Consider the following 21534-nt stretch of genomic DNA (forward strand, 5'->3'; position numbering starts at 1 on the left):
TGAATCATGTTATGCAAAATTTCGTAGAAAATCCTTGTACTTCCTTATAACATTATCAACAAAACTAAATTTCTTCCTTAAAAATTGAGTTTGCCATAAGAATTATTTGACGAACCATATAAAAGGTCCATCATTTTACAAATAAAGGTAAAACTAGGTAAAATAATGAATATAATAATGAAAAAATAAAGTTTCACGAAAGTAAATCGATCTGTTAAGTCAAACGTAACTATATTGCAGCTTGCATGCAACAAACAAATGATATTGCAGTACACGTTGTCTTGATTCATGCCAAGCGGTCTTAAGATCTTCCTAGGAAGCAACGTTTGTGTTGATGGCGCAATTACGAGGATTACTATTTAAATTTCAAGATATGGCAACACTGATGTGAATAAGTCAAATCTGACATTGCTATTTCAAAGTTTAACATTTTTAATAGTGAACGTACTCATACGAGTGTTATTTGACTTGTATTAAACCATCAACAGTGAGCCGATGAACTCGCTTCGATTTTTGGTGATGGAGCGACATCTCGAGCCACCGTGAATTTTGTTAAGATCGCCCAAAATCGACCAGAAAACATCGTTGCTGCTCGTAAACTGATGATTATGAAGATAAATCAGTCTCCACCACGTCAATGCGAGCTCTCGCACATCAGTTCAAATAAAAACGTTTTTGAACAGTCAAAACATCGAATTGATGGTGCATCCGCCGTACAGTCCTTGTTTGGCACCCAATCATTTCTTTTCATTCCTGCAGATCAAAAATAAATTGCGAGGTCAACGTTTTTGTACACCTGAAGAAGCGCTTGATGCTTTCAAATCACATGCTTGAAGCAATTCTGTATACTTAGTTATGTTTTGGAGAATTTTCGACTATTCATCGACTATTTTCCTATCCACACGTGAATAGTTGATATGTCATTATTTTTTCTAATCATAGATCGTAGAAATGCCAATTTAAATTTTTCTCCTCTGATGATTTATTATAAAAACTTCTTTAAATAGAAAAAAATTTCAGAATATTGTCGAAAAAGTTTTTTTTTGCTTCAATTTTTAAGGCAAACAATCACCTATCACTCGATTTATATTTTCGATGTCCGAAAATTTATTTTTAAAAATTTATTAAACTCAAAATTACAATATTTTTACAAAGTTCATGTTTACAATATTCATATTTATACTAATAAAATGCTGAAAGTTGTTTCATCTTTATGCGTTTTCCTTTTTTTTTTTGTATTTTTCTTCACAACTTTCTTTACTTCCTTGGTTTGCCAAAAGTCTTCAGTGTTGTGAAGTCCTGTCCCTGGATGAACGCAGATTTCGTGCTGTAGTATTAAAATACTTCGCCGGTTTTTCTTTTCGCACTATGCGGAAAATTCGCGACAGCACGAATCCGAATGACTACGCCAGTTATATTTTCGATGTCCGAAAATTTATTTTTCAACATTTATTAAACACAAAATTACAAAGTTGAATAAACTCTGGCTAGTTTTTATTTGTTTATCTGTAATTCGTTAAAAAAATTATTCCTGAGACGAAAAGAGAGTGAGTTTGTTAACTCGAATCTAATTAGAATTCAACAACGGTAATTATAAAAAACATTAAAACAATTTACAACATTATACCCGTTGTTTAATGTTATTAAGAGCTTATTATAGCGATATTCACAGTTGTTAATTATATGTTAATGTATAAAAGGGTCCTTCAGCTTTTTAAGACTTTTATGTGATAATTTACCGAGACAATTTATTAAACTGCTCGAAGATACGTTTCAAAATTATATGTTACATCAAAATAACGACAGAAATTCTCAACATATTCCGTATTATAATTATAATGGTTTCAGTATTTACCTATTCATAGGCAAAAATTGAAAATTTATTCAATTTATTGTAGAAAACTTCAAGGTAAAGAGTTTCAAGCAAGATAGTACTCGTTGTCCAGGATGAAGAGGTGCTAAGAAATCCCAATCCTTCACTTAACTACGAGGTCTGGGTATTAAATAACGAAACTGGTTATGCAAAAAGGTTTAATTATAAAAATTGTTCTACATTCGAATGTTCCCCTTCAATATACTTCCCTCCCCTCGCCACTCACCTTTCCATACGTTTTTTCCATTTATCGAAGCAGTGCTGGAAGTCTTCTTTGGTGGAAATCTGAGCAGACCCGTTGATGCAAGAGCTTTTGGTCAGGAGTCAGATTTTTTGGCACCAACTTCGCACAGACTTTTGTCATGTGTAATTCCTTGTATAAAATTTTTCTAATCGTTTCTTTATCGGCGTTTACAGCTTCGGCAATCATCCGGATGTACATTCGACGATCTGCATGCACTATTTGGTTGATTTTGGTCACTGTTTCCAGAGTTGAAACAGTCACAAAGCGACCTGAACGGTGGTCATCTTCAGGACTCTTTCGGCACTAACTAAAGCGGTTACACTAATCAAAAACACGAACACGAAATAGAGAATTGTCCCCATAGGCCTCTTACAACAATTTACAGCACTCAGTCGGAGTTTTTTTCAATTTAACGAGAATTTTTCGTCGCACATGGTTTTCAGCACGAGAAAAAACACGTTCCTTTCAAATCGCTACTGCACAAATACTATAATAGTGACGGAAACGTGTTTTGGAACATGCATAGACAAGATAACTAGATACCCAATGCACTATTCGTTTTTTATCTCACCCGACTAGTGCGCCCTCTAGTCTCGTTATTTTCGTTCTCTCCTATTTGTTGCTAAGCTCTCAGCTTTTGTCTCCGTTTGGTTAGTAGTCTTTCTTCATATTCTTGCCCGATTTCTTAAGGTCTAAGGTACTATTTCTCTTTCACTTTTTCCTACAACAGTAAAGGACAGCGCTTTCTCAACGCATATTTGATACTTTGCTATACTGTACTAAGTCTTCTGCATTCCAGCACATGCAATCTTGGATAGAAAGACACCACGGTGAAGCTGGGTATTATTTTACATGATGTCTATGTTACTGTGAACGATAGACGGTGAACAGAGAAGATTTGGAGGTACTCATAGGCGAGATATCAGAGATAATATCGTGGTGGTTCATTTCTAAAGTCAATGAAACATGGAAAAATTCATCATCGCTATGTGATACAATTTTTCATTTAGCCCAACTAATATAGAAGCTGAAAGACATTCCACTCTAGTGGGTAGCAGAGTTTAAGCGAGGTCGAAGACCAGCATCATCGTGGTCGACCAAATGAGGTGATGACTCCAGAAATGTTGAAGAAAATCCACTGGATGATCGTTGACTGAAAGAGTCGAGCTAGCAGACATAGCAGGCATTCCAAAAAGTAGTTTTTCACAGAAATAAAGCCAGATTTTTGGACCTTTCCCTAATCATGGATGAAACGTGGATCCACCACTTTACATCCGAAACAAAAAACAATCAAAACAATGGACTGAAAAGGGAGAATCGGCGCCAAATATGGCAAAGACCGTTCCAGACAATACACCAGCTCCCATATTCCTCACTGCAGTGGCCAAAAAATTTTTGTATATTCTTTGTTAGGCCCGATACTTCTGGGAACATTCTTGTATAAAGGATATTTGACAATAATTGCTGTGTCAGATCGTTATTTAGACTCAGGGCCGTGCCTAGCACTTTTAAAATGCAAATTTAAAATAACGCTCCAAATTTGTATATGAATAGCATTATTTTTCTGAAAAAATTCATTACTACTTCCATTACATTTTGAATTTCAATCCTACAATTGAATTTTAGATGAACTCATCTCAATTAACAACACGAAATACTGTGAAACTACAGTTTCAAAGTTTAGTACAATCAAAACTCCGACATTTCTTCCCGCTCTAGGTAAAATTCTAAGCTCAAACATGAATAAAAAGAGATTTTTTTGAGTTTACACATTTAGTTAGTTATCATGTTATGTATTGGAACGAATGAATGCTGGTTACAGGGGCAGTAATTAGTTTTGTGATCAACATAAATCTCATTATTAATCAAACATGTAATATATCCATTGATAATATCATTCAGTTATGTAATAATTCTTAGAAAAACTGAAAAAAACTAATAACTTATTAGCATTAAACCATCATCAACTATATAATTAATTCTTGTATATATAAATATAGTTTTAGAATTGTTTAAACAGCAATTTGATCGTTACGAATATCGTGATTTAAATTTTGAAATAATTGCATTCGTATAGGATAATGTTTACCACAAGGATGTTAAGCTTATCGATTTCACTTTTAAATATACAGGATGTATCGAACTGATGTAAAAAATGAGTAGATGATGCTGTGATATAAAAAAAATGATCTCATACGATCCCTCGTTTCTAAGTTATAAGACTTTAAATTTGCAAAACCACAATTCGAACATTATAATTTTTAATCGTTGATTACGGTGTCCTGTACAATCTGAATTAATTATTCAATCGATTTCTTAACAAAATGATACTCTTTGTTTAGTTTAGGTTTGATTTTTAGATCGTTGTACATGTCAAGGAAACCGTTCGCCATAAAGAGACATTCTGAAGAAAATTAACATAAATTGTAATTATTTATTGAAAATACTTACAGAAGGTATCATCAAATGACATTTAAGTATGTAAATTACTTTTATCATCTTTAAAAAGCACCCGTCATTCAAAAATATTTCGAATGTCTGCCATATCGGGATCAACAATGCCAAAAACCCGCTCCGATTTTTTTTATAAATAAACTTGATCCTATTTACTCCCTACAGGGCAAAACGTCGCACCCTAACAAGATCATGATTGACTCTTGAATTGTTTAATTTAATAATGGCCTTTGACAATGGCCCTAATCTAGTTTCACGCCCCTTAAAAAAGGCCCCGTTGTTGCGTAATCACCAGACCGTAAATTTGACGTATAAAAAGAGGATATAATGTTTTTTTATAGATAAATCGTTCTAACAGTATAATGGAGTCGTTCACACATTTCTTCTAACTACATATACAGGGTGATTGCATGAAAATATTGTAAATTCATCGTGTTTATTCGAAAGGTATAAAAAAATGAAAGTCTATATTGAATTAATGATTTTTTTTATACTTCTGGTTTAATAATTATAATAACTTCATTCTTAATCAAAAAAATATGGTGTAACTAAAAATATTAAATATTAATATTCACTATATCGTTACTCATTATAACAGACAATGAGTTTCTGACTTGTTTAACAATTTAAAAAAGGTTTTGATGAATTATTGTTTCCGGTGATACCAAAAAGTATCAATTATAATCATCGTTGTTCGTTTTAAAACATGAAATAAACAACAACAAAATTTAATTATGCATTTAAAAAAGTTTAACCATAATATTTAGATTCAATCCATTCCAAGTTCAAAATATAACAATGTAAAGATGAAGTTAAGAACCCAATCTAGTAATTGCTTTATTCTATCTCTAGATATGATAGACAAGCGAGGAAAACACAAAAATTTTGGAAAAAAATATATTTATTTTACAATATCCTTCTAGTTCCCTTTTTATGAATCAAGATTTTCAAAATAGTCATTAATCGCTGACATCACCTCTTCAATATCATTTTTTCAAATATAGAAGCAGAAAATAATCCGAGGAGGTTAAATATGGCAAATAGGGTGCATGAGGCAGCAACACAAACTTTAATTCATTAATTTTGGCAATCGCAGTAACGAATATCTGGTGCATCGTCTTGATAAAACAACACTTTCTTCTTAGCTAAATTTTGCTCGATTTCTTCACACAAACATTACAATAAGTTCACATAATAGTCGCCATTGATTTTTTTTTCTTTTTCAAGATAATCAATCACGCATCTCAAAAAGCCGACGCCATGAACTTTCCTGCAAATGGAACAGTGTTTGCCTTTTGACCAATTGTTTCTATGTTCACAAATTCACCAAAATCGTTCACCTTTGATGTCTACCAAACAAAAACTAAACAACATGGCGTCTTAAAACATATACTGCATAGATTGCAGTGATATTTTTTAAGCAACTAACCACCATATCTTGGTTAGGCCAAATACTTCTAGTACCATACTCTTCAGGTGGTATAATCAGTGGAAAAAGAAGGATTTGGAAGGAGACAAATTAAAGGACATTGAAGTGGATGTACTTTAGGAGGAGACTAACATTTTTTCCTTGCAACAAGGCATGCACTCCTCATTTTAAGTACTTTCTACTATAGCTACTGTTTAATGATTTTTCGGTACCCCTCGAAGGGTAAAGACCTGACTAAGAATTACAATGTATAGTACAAATTGACTGAGTTGGTGTTTGATGAGTATTCATCGGAATTTCTTTAAGGACTGGATTGTAACGAAACTTTTGTACAAGTTTCCTGCAAATCCATGAAAAATAATGCTTTCTTCTTAGCGTTGGCTCAATTTATTCGCTCAAACGTCGCATAATTCTCACCGCTGATAGTTTTTCCCTTTTTTCAAGATAGTCAATGAAAATTATCCCACGAATATCCCAAAAATTCGACGTCATGACCTTGTCTGCAGATGGAACGATCTTTGCCTTCTTTGGAACCTGGTCCTCCCTTTTCAGTCCGTTGTTTTGATTATTTTTTTGTTTCGGGTGTAAAGTGGTGACCCCCGTTTCATTCATGGTTGTGGAATTGGGCAAAAATTCGAATTTACTTCTGTGAAACACTCGATGGAAACATTTTCACGATGCTGTGAGCAAACGCAGCACCCATCTTGCCCACAGCTTTCTCATCTCAAAATTTCCAGTTAATATGCGATGGTCCACACTTTTTGGAATACCTACTATGTCTGCTAGCTCGCGCATTTCCAGTCTACGATCATCCAGTGAATTTTCTTCAACATTTCTGGAGTTGTCACCTCTTCTAGTGGACCACTGCGATGCTTCGTGTGTAAAGATTGCTACCCAATATTTTACTGTGAGAACTGTTGACACCAGTCTCACCCAGAGTAGAATCTAGTTCAGCTTTTATATTTGTTGGGATAAGGTCAATTTTTTCTATGTTTAGAAACTGAAAACGATATCGATAACAAAACAACAAGTTTTGTATAAATACTACAATGATCAAATGAATGATAGAAACACCAGGAAAAAATTCTATAACATATTATTAAATCGAACTAAATATAACATCTTAATGATAATTTAATATGCCTGTACCCATCTTTATGTATAACGAATTTAGAATCATTTTTTCCGCTAAAATCGAAAGAACAGTGACTGTAATTACACCTAATTATTTCTTGACATTAAGGAAGGTGTTTTTAAAATGTACTTAACTCTCTAATTGTTATATAAATGCGTAGTAGTACACTATAATTATTCTGGTACGTAAAGCAGATGTAGCAACAGAATAACAACAACAAAAAAATGATACGTTTGCGGTACGGAATTAATGATAACTCAGTCGTGGTACTAGTTGTAAAATTGAGACAAAGGAATGTTTCAAAACTAACATAATCATAGTTTAAATATAAGTACTTCGCTTATTAGAATCATAATTGATCGGTATCAATACAAAAACGTAAGTACGTACGTCTTGGAGGAGGTTAACCTAATTTTTATTTTGACCTATGGAGAAGACGTTAAATAAAATATACAAATTACCAGTTATTATTTAAAAAAATAGAAGCGAGGACAACAGTCTTTTAATTTTGGAAAAACCGCTTGAAATTTTGGATGAAAATATACTAGAAGGTTCACAAAAATATTTTCATCATGTACAGAGGCAACGAATTTGCATTAAGAGAAACAATGCAACGTCAAAATGAATCTATTAAAATAAATAATAAAAGTTATTCTTGATCAATGCATTCCAAGCTCTCCGCGAAAATTTTCGAATTCTTCTTCAATCGCAGTTCTATATTTTCGTTAGTTGTCGACAAGAACGCGACGCGTCGGCAACAGAGCCCGTTTTTAATTATCTGTTGTACGTTTCCCATACTGTTGAACGATTTGGTAGCGGCGGAAGTTGTTGTTGAAAGTCGGTAAATATAGTATAGTAATCCGCGTCTATAGACAGGCTCGACGTAATAAATTAACAAAAAAAAACTCTTTCACGAGCACGTGACTCAGACACAACTGTCTGAAGCCCGAACATGCTTCGTTTTAATCTTTTTCGACAGCGTTGCCATGCTTATAAGCGTTGTCGAACTGATGACGATTTTTTAAGAGCGTTGCTTGACTTATACTTTCGAAAACAGTTTAAAGATCTGAAGATTAATCCTCAGTTCGTTCTGGAAAAAAATTCTGCACAAAAGATCGACAAGAAGTAGCGTCTAGTGGTAAAAAAACGTATTTGCTGATATTTTTGACTTTTCCGTTCGTATTGAGCAGAAAAACAGCCACGGTCGAACCAAAACTCTTTTCAATTATCAGAAAGTGAACTTCCAAAAGTTTATTTGAATAGAAAAGACCTATATACCTAAATGTAGATTGAAAATCATATTGTACTTTAAACTTATGTCTTAATAAAGATTATTTCATCACCTACAGCTCGCTTTCCAGTTCTATTTCAAAGGTCTAGCAAAATCCGGTATCTGTACTAGCTTAAAAGGAGTTAGATATTTGTTTCTACGGTTTCTTATCAAATGACTATCAAACTAGAATAAATTACAATCTATTTCCTGATGCTGTGGAGTCTTAAAGGGAAAAAAACTCTTTGGATATTGCAGTACCCAATCGTTTAAAGCTCTTATAGGAAGAATTTTTCACGACTCAATAAGAATGCGTGTCAATGAAAGGATTCGTACAATTGGAGACACTCCTCCCCTCGCCACACACCTTTCCATACGTTTTTTCAATTGATCAAAAGCAGTGCTGGAAGTCTTCTTTGGTGAGGGTCTTTAGGATCACTGCCGCTTTTTGTTTTACCGCTTCCATCAACTCAAATCGGGTCCTTTTAAAAGCAGATCTTTTCCTAACCTTCCAAGGAAATCTGAGCAGATCCGTTGACGCAAGAGTTTTTGGTCAGGAGTCAAATTTTTCTGCACCAGCTTCACACAGACTTTTTCCAAGTGTAATATTTTTCTAACCATTTCTTTATCGGCGTTTACAGCCACAGCAATCATCCGGATGCTCTGCACGCACAATTTGGTTGATTTTGGTCACTGTTTCCAGAGTTGAAACAATCATATGAAGCTGGTCATCTTCATTGCTCTCTCGGCCCTTACTAAAACGCTTACACCACTCAAAAACACGCGCACGATATAGAAAATTGTCCCCATAGGCCTCTTGCAACAATTTATAGCACTCAGTCGGAATTTTTTTCAATTTAATATTGTCACGTTGCTCCTGTTTTGAAACAGGCATGGACAAGATATCCAACGCGTTATTTTTTTGTTATCCCATCCGTCTAGGGCGCCCTCTAGGCGCGTAGTTTCGTTATTTAATAGACAGACCTCGTATTGTTTTCAAAATATTCCTTGTAGTTTATCTAGTTTATATAGTGCATTCTTGCTTGAAAATTTACCTCGTACAAACATTCTCTAGATATTTTATTACTTTCATATCATTCGATTATGCATCACAAGAACTAACCTATTTATTTTGACGTCAATAATTTGTTTCAACTACATAGTTATTTAACGAATCCCCACTGTCAAAAAATACATTATATAACACATCATTCGTCTTATAAACCTCAGAGTTAATTATTAATAACGTAAAAGTGACATTCGATTCTTATTAATTGACATACAAATTGGAATTATATTACAAATATAGATCTCTTCTCGAGCGTGAAGAACGAAAAGTCAAAACATTATTTCCTACATCAGAAATTGCAACAAAAATTTGTTTACCTCGGAAAAGGAAATATAGTCCGCGTGGGAATCAATTTAAACTGACAATAAATAGTTATACTTTTGATAACACTCTAGTTCTGCGTACTCCTCTGCATACAATGCTGGTCTAGCTTCCCAGATTTTGACATTATGACAGGGAGACAACCATAACTCTACTTTATTCAATAATATCATGACCAAAGAATGAATATAACCCATAGAGTCTACTAAACCAGATGAAGACATTGTCAAGAAAACCTAATCATAACCAAAAATTTAATTAGACGTAAACCAGCGGTCGACAAAAACTTAATACAAAGAAATTCAATTATCCTGGAGTATCAATATGATATGAGGAGGATTTAATAGAGATAGAGAAAAACTGATATTTCAATGTGGTGAGGGATCATGTCGAAATAAATGAACAAAAAAACCAAATCCAAACATACGGGGAGCACTAGACAGACCACCAAAAACATGTTATAAGTACTAGAGCTCAGTTTCTTAAAAAGAACTTGGGAGGAAACTTAAAATTAAGAATTGTACACTTAATTATCAAATTTATAAAGATATAAGGTGATTGAGCTAAAATATATTCAAACTATACGCGAAAAACGATTTGGTGACACATTATGTAAGTGCTTCCTGTCAGATAAAGAAAATTTTAATGTTCTCGTTTAATATGAAAACAGAAAAACTCATAAAAGTTTTTATTGACGGTGTCTTTAAACAACAAAATTTCTTATGCAAAACAATAAAAAAAATATCTTTATGGTATAATATTAAAACGAAGCACATATTTCCTCTATTCTCACGAAATCAACAGCTCAGATCTTTCATTTTATTGATTTTCAATTAATCGTTTGTCGTAAATTTTATTGCGTCGGTTTGAATGACTTCCTTTCCGTGTAAATATTGTAAAAAACACAGTTTCGGTAGTGAAGAGTCATAATTTTTATTAAATTCAACACAATTCTATATCGAAAATTTCACGTAAAACAATTTGAATTAGTAAAACATCAAATTTATATTTCGAACTTTAATTCAAACATCTAAATAGGTGCAAATTACAATGTTAACTTAGACCATACGTGTATAACTAGTACTGATACTACAATTTGCAGTAATATGATAATAATAAGTTATGCCGGACTGTGAGGTACGTTTCCTATATAATGAACACATTGTAGTTTACAAAAAGCAGGACAGTACTTAGGGATAGTTATCAACAACAATTCTAGACATTTGTAACAAACTTTTTCTTTTTCTCAGGTTTCCTTTTGACATATCTAGAGCATCGGAAATATATTATCAAATTACCCATTTCCTGTCCTGTATCAGTAAATAATATCGAAATATTACTTGAATAGACAAGTGAAAACACAACAATAATTATTAGACATTACATATTTTATATAAGACCTTTGGTACATCAGAAAACAGCAGATTTAGCGAAAGTTACACCAAAAATATTAGATACGACATCTTTAGAAGAAGAAAAGAACTGTTTACCTACCTCAAAATACAGCTAAGGAAGCTGCACTGCACCAAAGAGTAAAGACAGCAAAAAAGAAAAGAAATTACTTCTTCCTAAAGCTACGAGAAAGATAAATTCAACAAGACCATAAAAACTATAGGAAAAAATATGATTATCCCATTAATCCCAGTAAAAAAAAATTAGCAACCCCTTCAGATGAGATAGGGGTGGTAAGAAGCACTTTCCGGAGGTCATCATTTTAAATTTGTACACGGTTGGAATTATATGTATGAAATATGCATAATTATTTGACATTTTCATTGATTAACCGATTTAGTTTTATAGATACGTTCCTGTTTCATATCAACCAGTCTGAGTTCACACATTCGCTACATCAGCTCAGCACCATGATACTAATGAAACGACTGCGGACCGTAATGGCGCACTGCACCAAAGAGTAAAGACAGCAAAAAAGAAAAGAAATTACTTCTTCCTAAAGCTACGAGAAAGATAAATTCAACAAGACCATAAAAACTATAGGAAAAAATATGATTATCCCATTAATCCCAGTAAAAAAAAATTAGCAACCCCTTCAGATGAGATAGGGGTGGTAAGAAGCACTTTCCGGAGGTCATCATTTTAAATTTGTACACGGTTGGAATTATATGTATGAAATATGCATAATTATTTGACATTTTCATTGATTAACCGATTTAGTTTTATAGATACGTTCCTGTTTCATATCAACCAGTCTGAGTTCACACATTCGCTACATCAGCTCAGCACCATGATCCTAATGAAACGACTGCGGACCGTAATGGCGCGATATCACGCACGCAGTACCCTAATTGACTTGTGAAATCGCCAACACCACAAACACTACGTTTACACCCTGCTAAAATATGCTTATTGTTTCTTTAAGGCATTACAGGACGGTTAGATCGTGCATTCACTTATTTTTTTTTTCGTATTTACGTTGAAAGGAGAAGATAGATATCTTGTCAGTACAATTATTATGACTATAACTTTCTTATAATTTGTGTTTCAATGCTTAATATCATAACAAACGAAAAGAAATTATAGAAACTATGTAACATGTATTGGGATTTCAAATTTATATCTCCTAATATCGATTTTGGCGTTGAAAATTTCGTTTGCTATTTCGAAACGAAATGAAAAACGTTCGGAGATTAAAATTAAGAAGAAAAATTAGTTGTTTGTTCAATCAGTTAAAAAAAACATTATGTATAAATGTCTTACTTCCTGCATAACCCTCGTAATATAACGACCTCGATAATTTTTCAAATCTATACAAAAATTTATATAATTAATGATACGAGCTCGAAAAATCCCCAATTTCAGGTATAACCTATAATTAATAATGTATTCATATCAAGTTTAAACTTTTTTTTATTTTGAAATTAGCATCTAAACGTTGAATTTGAATTGACAAGTAACAGCACATGTCAATTAAGTAAATAAGAGCGGTATTAATCAAATACGATTGCTGGAACCTCTAGAGTAGAAGTAATACTACTGTAAACATATAATTACTTATTTTGAAAGAATAATTTACATATAAAGACACATGAATCATAACTTAATTTTAAATAAAATAAAATAACTGAAATAGGCTGAATAGATATAGTAGCAGAGGCCTTTCTAATCTGTAAAAGAAGAAGATTAAGATAATGCGAATGTTGAAATTTCTAGCACTATTTGATTTGAGTGATGGCCATAGAAAAATAAAATATAAATAGGTAATATATAATACGAATACTTTATTTATGAATCAAAATTCTTAATTTTGGATTCCAAATTTATGTTATTGCTCTAAATATAAATCAGCTTCGATTTATTTTCAATTATTAATGTAATAGATATATCGGAAGGTTCATATATTCATAACAAACAATTAATGTCAACTGTCTAACGTCAACAAAATTAGAACAATAAATCAACTTTCAAAAAATGATTAAAAATTAGTCACAACGAAAAATAAATGAACTTACATCATGAGATACCGAAATGATAAAAAAAACTTCGTAATAAATACTTGAAAATTTATCATAAACCTGTCAACCGACAAGTCAAATATTTCGTTTCTTTCACGCCAAAAAATTAATATGATTAATAATGCGGGCACAATGTTTGACACTCTAAATTTCGTAAAACGTATAAATATATAATTATTACAGCACTTAGACAATTTTTGAACTATAAACAAATAATCTATTACATATTTTTTCCTAAAACTGCTCACTACGTCTATGTCTGAGTTAATAAAATGTTTTAAAGACGTTTCCTAATCGTTACGAGAAGTAACCTTTCTGAATATTTATCTAGGCAAATGAACAATTTAAATAATAACAGTAAATAACGACTTGGGACAATGCTGGGAATTATTATTCGATTATTTCAATTTATGTCACGGAAAATATTCTGTCTTTATACCGAGACATTTTTATTTTTGATGAATTCAATATAGAATTTCGATTATTTTGTTTTAAAATTTATTCACGAGCAAGAGTAGCAAATTCGTAAAATATCTTGCTCTCCAATGAGACCTTAATACGAGATACGCCCTTTATGAATCATTATTCAACTACGTCCAGAGCACATTTTGAGATATTGAGGCAAAAGCCAAAGATCTTACCAAATAACAGACATCAAGACGAATAAAGCAAAATACAAAGTACCATCAAACAGATGGAAAACGTTTTGAGTGATTATCGTCATTATTAATGATTCCTGCTTCAAATAAACGCTTCAAATAAACGTTTGAAATCCTATTATGACATTACTAGTGTTTTTGGATAGATAAAATCCTCCAGATCAAAAGAGATTTTGGAAAAATCCTCAATAATGATTAGTGTGTATTTGGAGAAAGGATTAGTACAGCTCGTGAAAGCTGCTGAAACCCAGACTTGGGCCAAGCAATTCTGCCAAGCCTGGCTGACTATAGGATGACCGAAGCCGGGTTACCCAGAGTTCAGGTGACTATAGAATGGCCGGGGCTAAGTTACCCCCAGAGTTCAGCCAGGTTTGGGTGACTATAGAATGGCCGGGGCTAAGTTACCCCCAGAGTTCAGCCAGGTTTGGGTGACTATAGAATGGCCGGGGCTAAGTTACCCCCAGAGTTCAGCCAGGTTTGGGTGACTATAGAATGGCCGGGGCTAAGTTACCCAGAGTTCAATGGTTCGTTATTTAATAGCCAGACCTCATGCTTCTTATCTTAACCAGAGGTCAACAAATCTATTTACTTAAGAGATGCTAGATCTGAATACCTATTAGGTCTGAGGTTTCTTGTAACTATGAATAATATTGAGCTCTCCCGATAGTTATACATGTTTTATTTGATAAATTTATTGCCAAGTATTCAAAGTTAGAAGTTTGTGATGTATCATTTTCTATTCACAAATGTTAAATCGCAATATTTATAAATTCACTTGTATAAAACAGTTTCTTAATGGTTTCTCTTCACCTTTTATAATTTTTCATTTTATTTCCGTCGTAATTTTTACAAAACAAGCTTCAAAATGTTTTCAACATCTGCACGAAAAACTATGAATTATGTGATTATTATAAAAATTAATTAATTAATAAGGCATATATATTTGAATTTGCCACGATTATTTCGAATTATAGTTTATCGATGAATAAATTACAAAGTTCAGTTGGAAATATTAATAACATTACAATTCATTATCAATAAATTATTCTCAACATCTGCGATTTGTCCCATCAATCTGTAGATATAATTTTACGGAACGTACAAATTGAAAATGTGTAAAACGCAACAAACCATTGGAATCAAAATCAGGATCAGAACAAGTAGAATCTGATCCCAGTTTGTAGATTCAAATTCCACATTGAATCTGCTTAAAACTGCCACAAGCAGATCCCAAAAGTAAATTCACAAAATCTTATTAATTGTCGGTGTTTGCTCCCTCTTCTTCTTTATTCTTTAGGGGGTGGTCTCCAAGGGTTGGTTTATTTTTGATATTTCTAGCCTTACTTCGCATTAAAGTGAATAAATGTACTTTTTTGAGAATTTCCAGGCTATTTTTAAATAATTTGGCTTAATGAGCGTAATGAATAAGTTTTAAATAAGATTACGATAAAAAAATCCCTTAGTACGTTAAAGCTCGTTGGAACTTTACGTTGTGGATGAAAATAGAAGATTTTTCATCACAAATAGTGAAACAAATAAAACAAAATTGAAATTTTTTCTTTTTCCCTTTAAAAAATCGTTGTAACGCCAATGTTTTGAATTGCGCTGCAACGTTTAGTTAAATAATTTAGTAGGTGGTCTTCTAAATCCGAGAAATAATGCAAATTGAATCAATTATTACAAATATCCTCAATAATTTATTGTCAAAATGTACAATTTATATTCATGGTGTTCGCCTATTTGGCATTATAACAATCGCTTATATCGCCAAACGAAAAATAAAATTTATTTTTCTATTTGAGGTTATTACCTTACAAGAATTCTAATCGGTTCGATCTAAGAATTTTCCGATAGCCACGACGCGAAAAGAATTTAAAGTAGATTGTAAAATTTATATCGACACTTAACATTCGTCGTTGAATTTTAACTATATTGTTTCTGATCAGATATCGATAATTTTTTCAATAATCGATTCGTTTGGAATCGATTTGTAATTAATAACGCGTGTAAGTATATTTTAGACAAACCCTCACATTAATTTCATTGTTGATTTCGTTATATTTCATAAAAAATATTTTAGGATCAGATCGTACATTTCTAATATAACAATTAATGCCTTTTTTACGAAGCGACTGTGTTATTATGCTATTAAGTATTAATATCATGACCAAAACATAATAACAGTGGTAGAATCTTAGAGGTAATTAGCGGCACTGTTAATGTGTATATAATTACAATTGTTCAAGGTACTTCACGATCACTATCTACCAAAATACTTCGTAATCACCGACTATTAATTTAACTCGCTGAATTATCATAATTTCCACGTATTTCCATGTTTTTTCGTTTCGTATTAACATCTTAGATGGCTCTATTGCATGAGTATATCGCCGGATATTCATAAGATTCTAATAATAAAAACATTTCTTTAATTGTCCATAATATATTGATAAAAAAGAAGAGTTTAATCATCTATTAAGGAAACGACTAACACAAAAGAAGAAGAACTGTAAAAAAATGAAGTTTTCTTTCCTACTTTCTACTTCGTCATGTTATTTTCAGTTACGAATAAAAAATGATTTTAGTAACAAGTTTTTTTTTTACATCATTGTGTTAATTCCCAGTAATTTTCATAAAATAGCACGAAGCAATTTGTAAGTAAGTAACATGCATCGAACGTTTCTGCCTTTTGGCAACTGTAATTAGCGTCTCACGGTATATGTTAAATTTACAGTAAAAATACCATTGACAGATATACAATGAAGTTCGTAAAATATAAATAATTATCTAGATAAGCCTAAATATATACAATACGTAAATATTATTGCTGTACCCCTATACATAACAAATTTGTCTATGTATAAATTGATTTATATATAAATGCCAACCAATAGAAATAAAGCAGTCTATATCAACAAAACGTATCTGTCAAGTGAAACGGAAGTACTTACTTTTTGGAGCGAAATTTGAATGCTATTAATTGAAAATTGAATTTTCTAATACTTTTAAGGAATAATTGATATTAAACACGAACTAGGAAACGTGTTTGGATTACCGTAGGCACTAATCACTGAATAGAAAACCTCAATTTTCTTTTGTTTCCATAATAACGTTGAGATTGAAAATAGCCGTTTGATTATCACAATATTTTGTATTCACTCTTGAGGTAAAATATGCAATAACAACTATAATGAGTATCTTGAGAAAATATTAGTTGATTTTTGTTTACATGCGATTTTTATCTATCACATATCTATCACTTTTACAAAGAATGCCGGGTATGAAAAATGGAATTTTGATGGTAAAATCAATCGTGTAGGGTGACATCTTATGGTTAATTAATACATCTTTTCGTTCCCACAAAAAATAATAGAAGAAAACGAAGCAAATTGATTGCTTAGAAAATTATGGCTTTGAATCAAACTGAGGATGCTCGATTCGATACAGAAACAAGTTATTCGATTAATTCACATTATTCACAGTTGACCAGAAGCTTGGAGGACTTAAAGCACAGAAGAAGCTTTGCTGATCTGAGTCTGTTTCACCGATACTATCACTACAGATGCTCATCCGAGCTTTCCAATATAATCCCATCTAAAACAGTATTTGCAAAATCGACTCGACAGGCAGACATGACTTATGAACATCGAGTTCACGTGCAGACGTTGAGAACGTCAATTTATCCAGACTCCTTCTTTTGGAGAATTGGAAGCCTATGAAATCAGCTCCCAAGGCAACATTACCGCCCATAGATGAAGCTCAAGAAAAATATTCAAATTGTAGGAATCATTCGAGATAATCGAGTGTAATATGGTTGTATCTACTTTTTACCTAAAAAATTCTACTGATATAATTATTTTCCATACATTTTACGTTAATATTTTATGAGAATTTTAGAAATTTGGAAAAAATGAAAGCTTATTCTCAACATAACCTTACTCATTTTATATGAATCAAAAGAGGGTATATCAATTCTAGAAAAATGTAATCGATAGCATCTCGATTATTATAAAACAATTTTCATGGTAACCAGTAAAGCAGAAATGATTTTTTAAAATTTTTAATTATACACTTTGCTACGTTATTTTTTTCTGTTCAATTTATCAAAGATACGCAGGAAATTGATGTCTGGATAAAGTTGTTATTAGCCGTTTGATGGAGCTTATTAAATGACCTAAATTATACACGAAAAGGGTTATATTCCTTTGAAGTTGAACTTAATTGACCATATATCGAGCAACAGTCGGTGAATTGTGAAAAAAAATCATTGAAATACCGAAATTTAACGCTAAGATGATTATTTGTTAATACAACATTAACGGTATTATTAAAACTTGTAACCTCTATCAAATTTATTTTATCTATGGTGAAAATGTTACGTCGGCATTAAAAAAAGAAGAATTTGCGACGATCTTCTTTTATACTATTGCGACGCCCTAATTAACAAGTTAATAAGAAAGTTATATAATTTGTCTATAATTAGATCGATGTACTTGTATTTGCTATTAACTTGAGAAAAAAAGAGAATTGATATGTTTCATTTAGCTAATCTACAAATATATAATGTTATAATTGTATTTTGAATAAGATAATGTTATTCTAAGAACAAGAAATAATATCAACGAAACGTATCTGAATATTAAATCATAAATTATGTCATTTGTCATTGTTTGGAGGGAAATTTAATTCTAGTAACGAACGATAGTTAATTTGTTGACAAAATTCGTTTGTTTTATGTTGATCCATCTAAATAGAATACATTTCTTGCTCATTTCTTTAATAATCTTTGGGTAATTTCTTCTCTATACTACAATATCACTTTTATCTATTAAAATAGACTTTCTAGAATGGGTTTTCCAACATATTTTATCTAAAAGTTTCCTTATTGTTTATCTATAAATGATTTACAATTAGATATTTTCCATTAATTACAAAAGGACCGATTTACGGCGCTTACTCAAATTTTAATAGAAAATCAAGTTAGTTTTCACAATAGACTTTAACAAGTTGCGACTAAACTAAAATGTTAAGAATTGATAAATGGAAAAGATCGTATTATCGCTGAAATTTGTTGGGAAAAGATTCCAAAGATTTTTAACCTCCGTTTGCAAATAGCTCTGAGTTTTCGGCCTGTCCAAACCTTTTTTTATTGTTCTGCGCAGTTGATGGTTATGAAAGACAAATAAAATAAGAAAAACTTGTATTAGCTCAGGACCTTTTATGAAAATTTTAGGAAATCTGTTACAATATTTAAAATGACTGACGTTTAGCATTACAAATTAGGTTTTATCACTTTTCCATATATAAAAATATACTATATTAGGGTAATAATAATAAATAACAATAATTTTCGTAATTAGTCGCCTCAGAAATACTAATGATGATACCGATTACTAAGAACGTTGTTTTTTATATATTTTCCTCGTGTTATATGCAAAATTACTAAGCAATTATTGGTAGATGCTTACCTCCTGGAAACCTATGCGGAAAAAGCCTTCCGTGCCTCGATAACAACCAAGGATACAAAGGATAACTATCCCTAGGTTGCGCGTGCTGTGCCAAAGGTGAAGGTTGTCCGGGAAATCCGTGTTGTCCGCTACTGAGAGCTGCAGCTAACGCAGCTCCTTGAAAATGAGCGGCTAACGCGAACGGATGCTGCCCGTGATTGTGCATCATTTCCGGTTGAAGGAAACCATTTTTCGGTACCAAATTTGGATCGTACGTCGGGTTAGGTCGTACTAACGTATGCGCCGGAATACCCGGAACCATGATTGGAGGTTTGGGCGAATTAGCGGGTGATCTTTGAGGAGAACTAGCGTATTGTTTGGGGGAACCATTTAGTCTATTATCTGTATCACTATTTGGTGAAAGTGGCGCGGAACTTTCTGAATAATGTAGAGGAGAATGTTGCGGACTGGGTTGATTAGCACCTCCGACGATCGAGTCTATGGAAAAGCCTATTTTAGGCTTCGAAGGCACTGCAACTATAGGAGTAGGTGCCAGAGGCATCATGGTTGAGTTTACGCACTTCAATAAAGATAAACTTTGTAAGGCTAACATTTATTCTTCCGGATCGTTGAATAACGCCAAGAATTTAACACCATTGTCACTGTTTGTAACACATAAACGCGATCCGTCGGTTAACACTCGATTCAAATATAAATATCTAATTTTTTTTAGAATCAAACGTCTACTCGGGACACTAATCACTCATTCACGATAATTTTTTTATGTTTGTATGAACTGAGGGCGAAAATGGGGGATTTCAAATTGACGCTGTTGCTACCACTTACAAATCTCGGAAGTTAATAACTGAAATAAACGTCGAGGAAGAGTTTAACCTGGTGGGGAGTCAAGTAGGGAGTAAACGTTTGAGGATTGGTTTACAGGGTACAGTCCCAGACATAAAAATTCGTTTCGTTATTGGTCGCAGGGGGTGATACAAATGGTATTAGTTAGTACGTCAACGCCCAGTATTTGCACCGTCGAAAACCTGTTTATAGAACGATAAAAGCCACGATATTACACTTATGGCATAGTTAGCGTTAAAACAAACAGGTTACGGAGTATTCGTTAAGATTTTTTTACTTTTCAAGACGGCCGGTTGACAGTCGCATATTTGTTTTAGAAATTATCGTATAGGTGACGCCTTTAGATGCGCGCGCCTATCGAGAAGGAGGAACCGAATGTCATTTAGCAATGGTAATTGAGGTGTCGGTGGAGGTTTTTCATTATAGCATACCCACTCGGACATTTTATATAATTATAATTTTTGTTCGGAGAATTAATTGGTTTATTTAGCGTCAGGTTTTCAGATGATTGAATAATCGATATAATGATTATTGAGTTATTGAATTAGTTATGTTCAAGTTAAATTGATTACATTCGCGGTATTCTTCTTCTTCTCTTTTTATTGATATCATAATGTCAATAATGGCGGTTTTTTCGATGTACTAATACGGTATTAGTCATGACTGCTGATTTCTACGGCGCAATATTGTTTTTAATCATAATTTTCGTATATATCAATAAAAAAGGGCAAAACTATGCTATAACCGCTTTTATAAAATGGTAAGTAAGTCAGTAGCTTGGCCAAATCAGACTACTATTGATAAAACTCGAACAGAAACGATTTTTACTGACTTGAGTGACTTAATACAGCGAAGACCGCGCCATGTATCCTCGCATTCAATAATACACTTCCATTTACGACATTTTTCATCTTTCGATTTTTTCCCCGACCTACGACCAACACCTATCAACCGCCATGGCACACGTACACCGTTCGTCTTTCAAGATCTGGCCATAACAAAACACGCGCCGCGACGGTGTGAAAAGCTTCTTGCGCCTGCCTCACGAAGTGATTGAACAAGAAGAAGTTTCATCATCAAAGTCGGCGGAAAAGAAAAAATTGTACCTTACAATCAACCGACGACAATGGCGTCACAAGTACCAGCAGCAGCTCAAAATCCGGAATATCAGACCATCGCTAACCAACCACAACCGATCGATTTCCAAGCAGCAAAAACGACGAGTTCGATTCATTATATGACGACCGCGCCATTAAAAAATCATAATCCCGGTACGACATTTCTAATCTTTCGACTGTT

The 21534-nt window shown here is 32.8% G+C and overlaps 1 protein-coding gene across 1 annotated transcript in view; it reads right to left on the reverse strand.

Annotated features, from left to right (window-relative positions):
- Positions 1 to 20236, reverse strand: part of LOC130442731 (homeotic protein empty spiracles-like) — a 45094-nt gene extending 24858 nt beyond the window's left edge. Inside the window, exon 1 of the mRNA XM_056777079.1 lies at positions 19393 to 20236. Within this exon, the coding sequence (XP_056633057.1) occupies positions 19393 to 19984 (592 nt within the window). The 5' untranslated portion in view covers positions 19985 to 20236. The remainder of the gene's footprint in view (positions 1 to 19392) is intronic.
- Positions 20237 to 21534: the final 1298 nt, after the last annotated feature.

The sequence above is a fragment of the Diorhabda sublineata genome, chromosome 4 (genome assembly GCF_026230105.1).
Source record: "Diorhabda sublineata isolate icDioSubl1.1 chromosome 4, icDioSubl1.1, whole genome shotgun sequence".
Lineage (NCBI taxonomy): Eukaryota > Metazoa > Arthropoda > Insecta > Coleoptera > Chrysomelidae > Diorhabda > Diorhabda sublineata.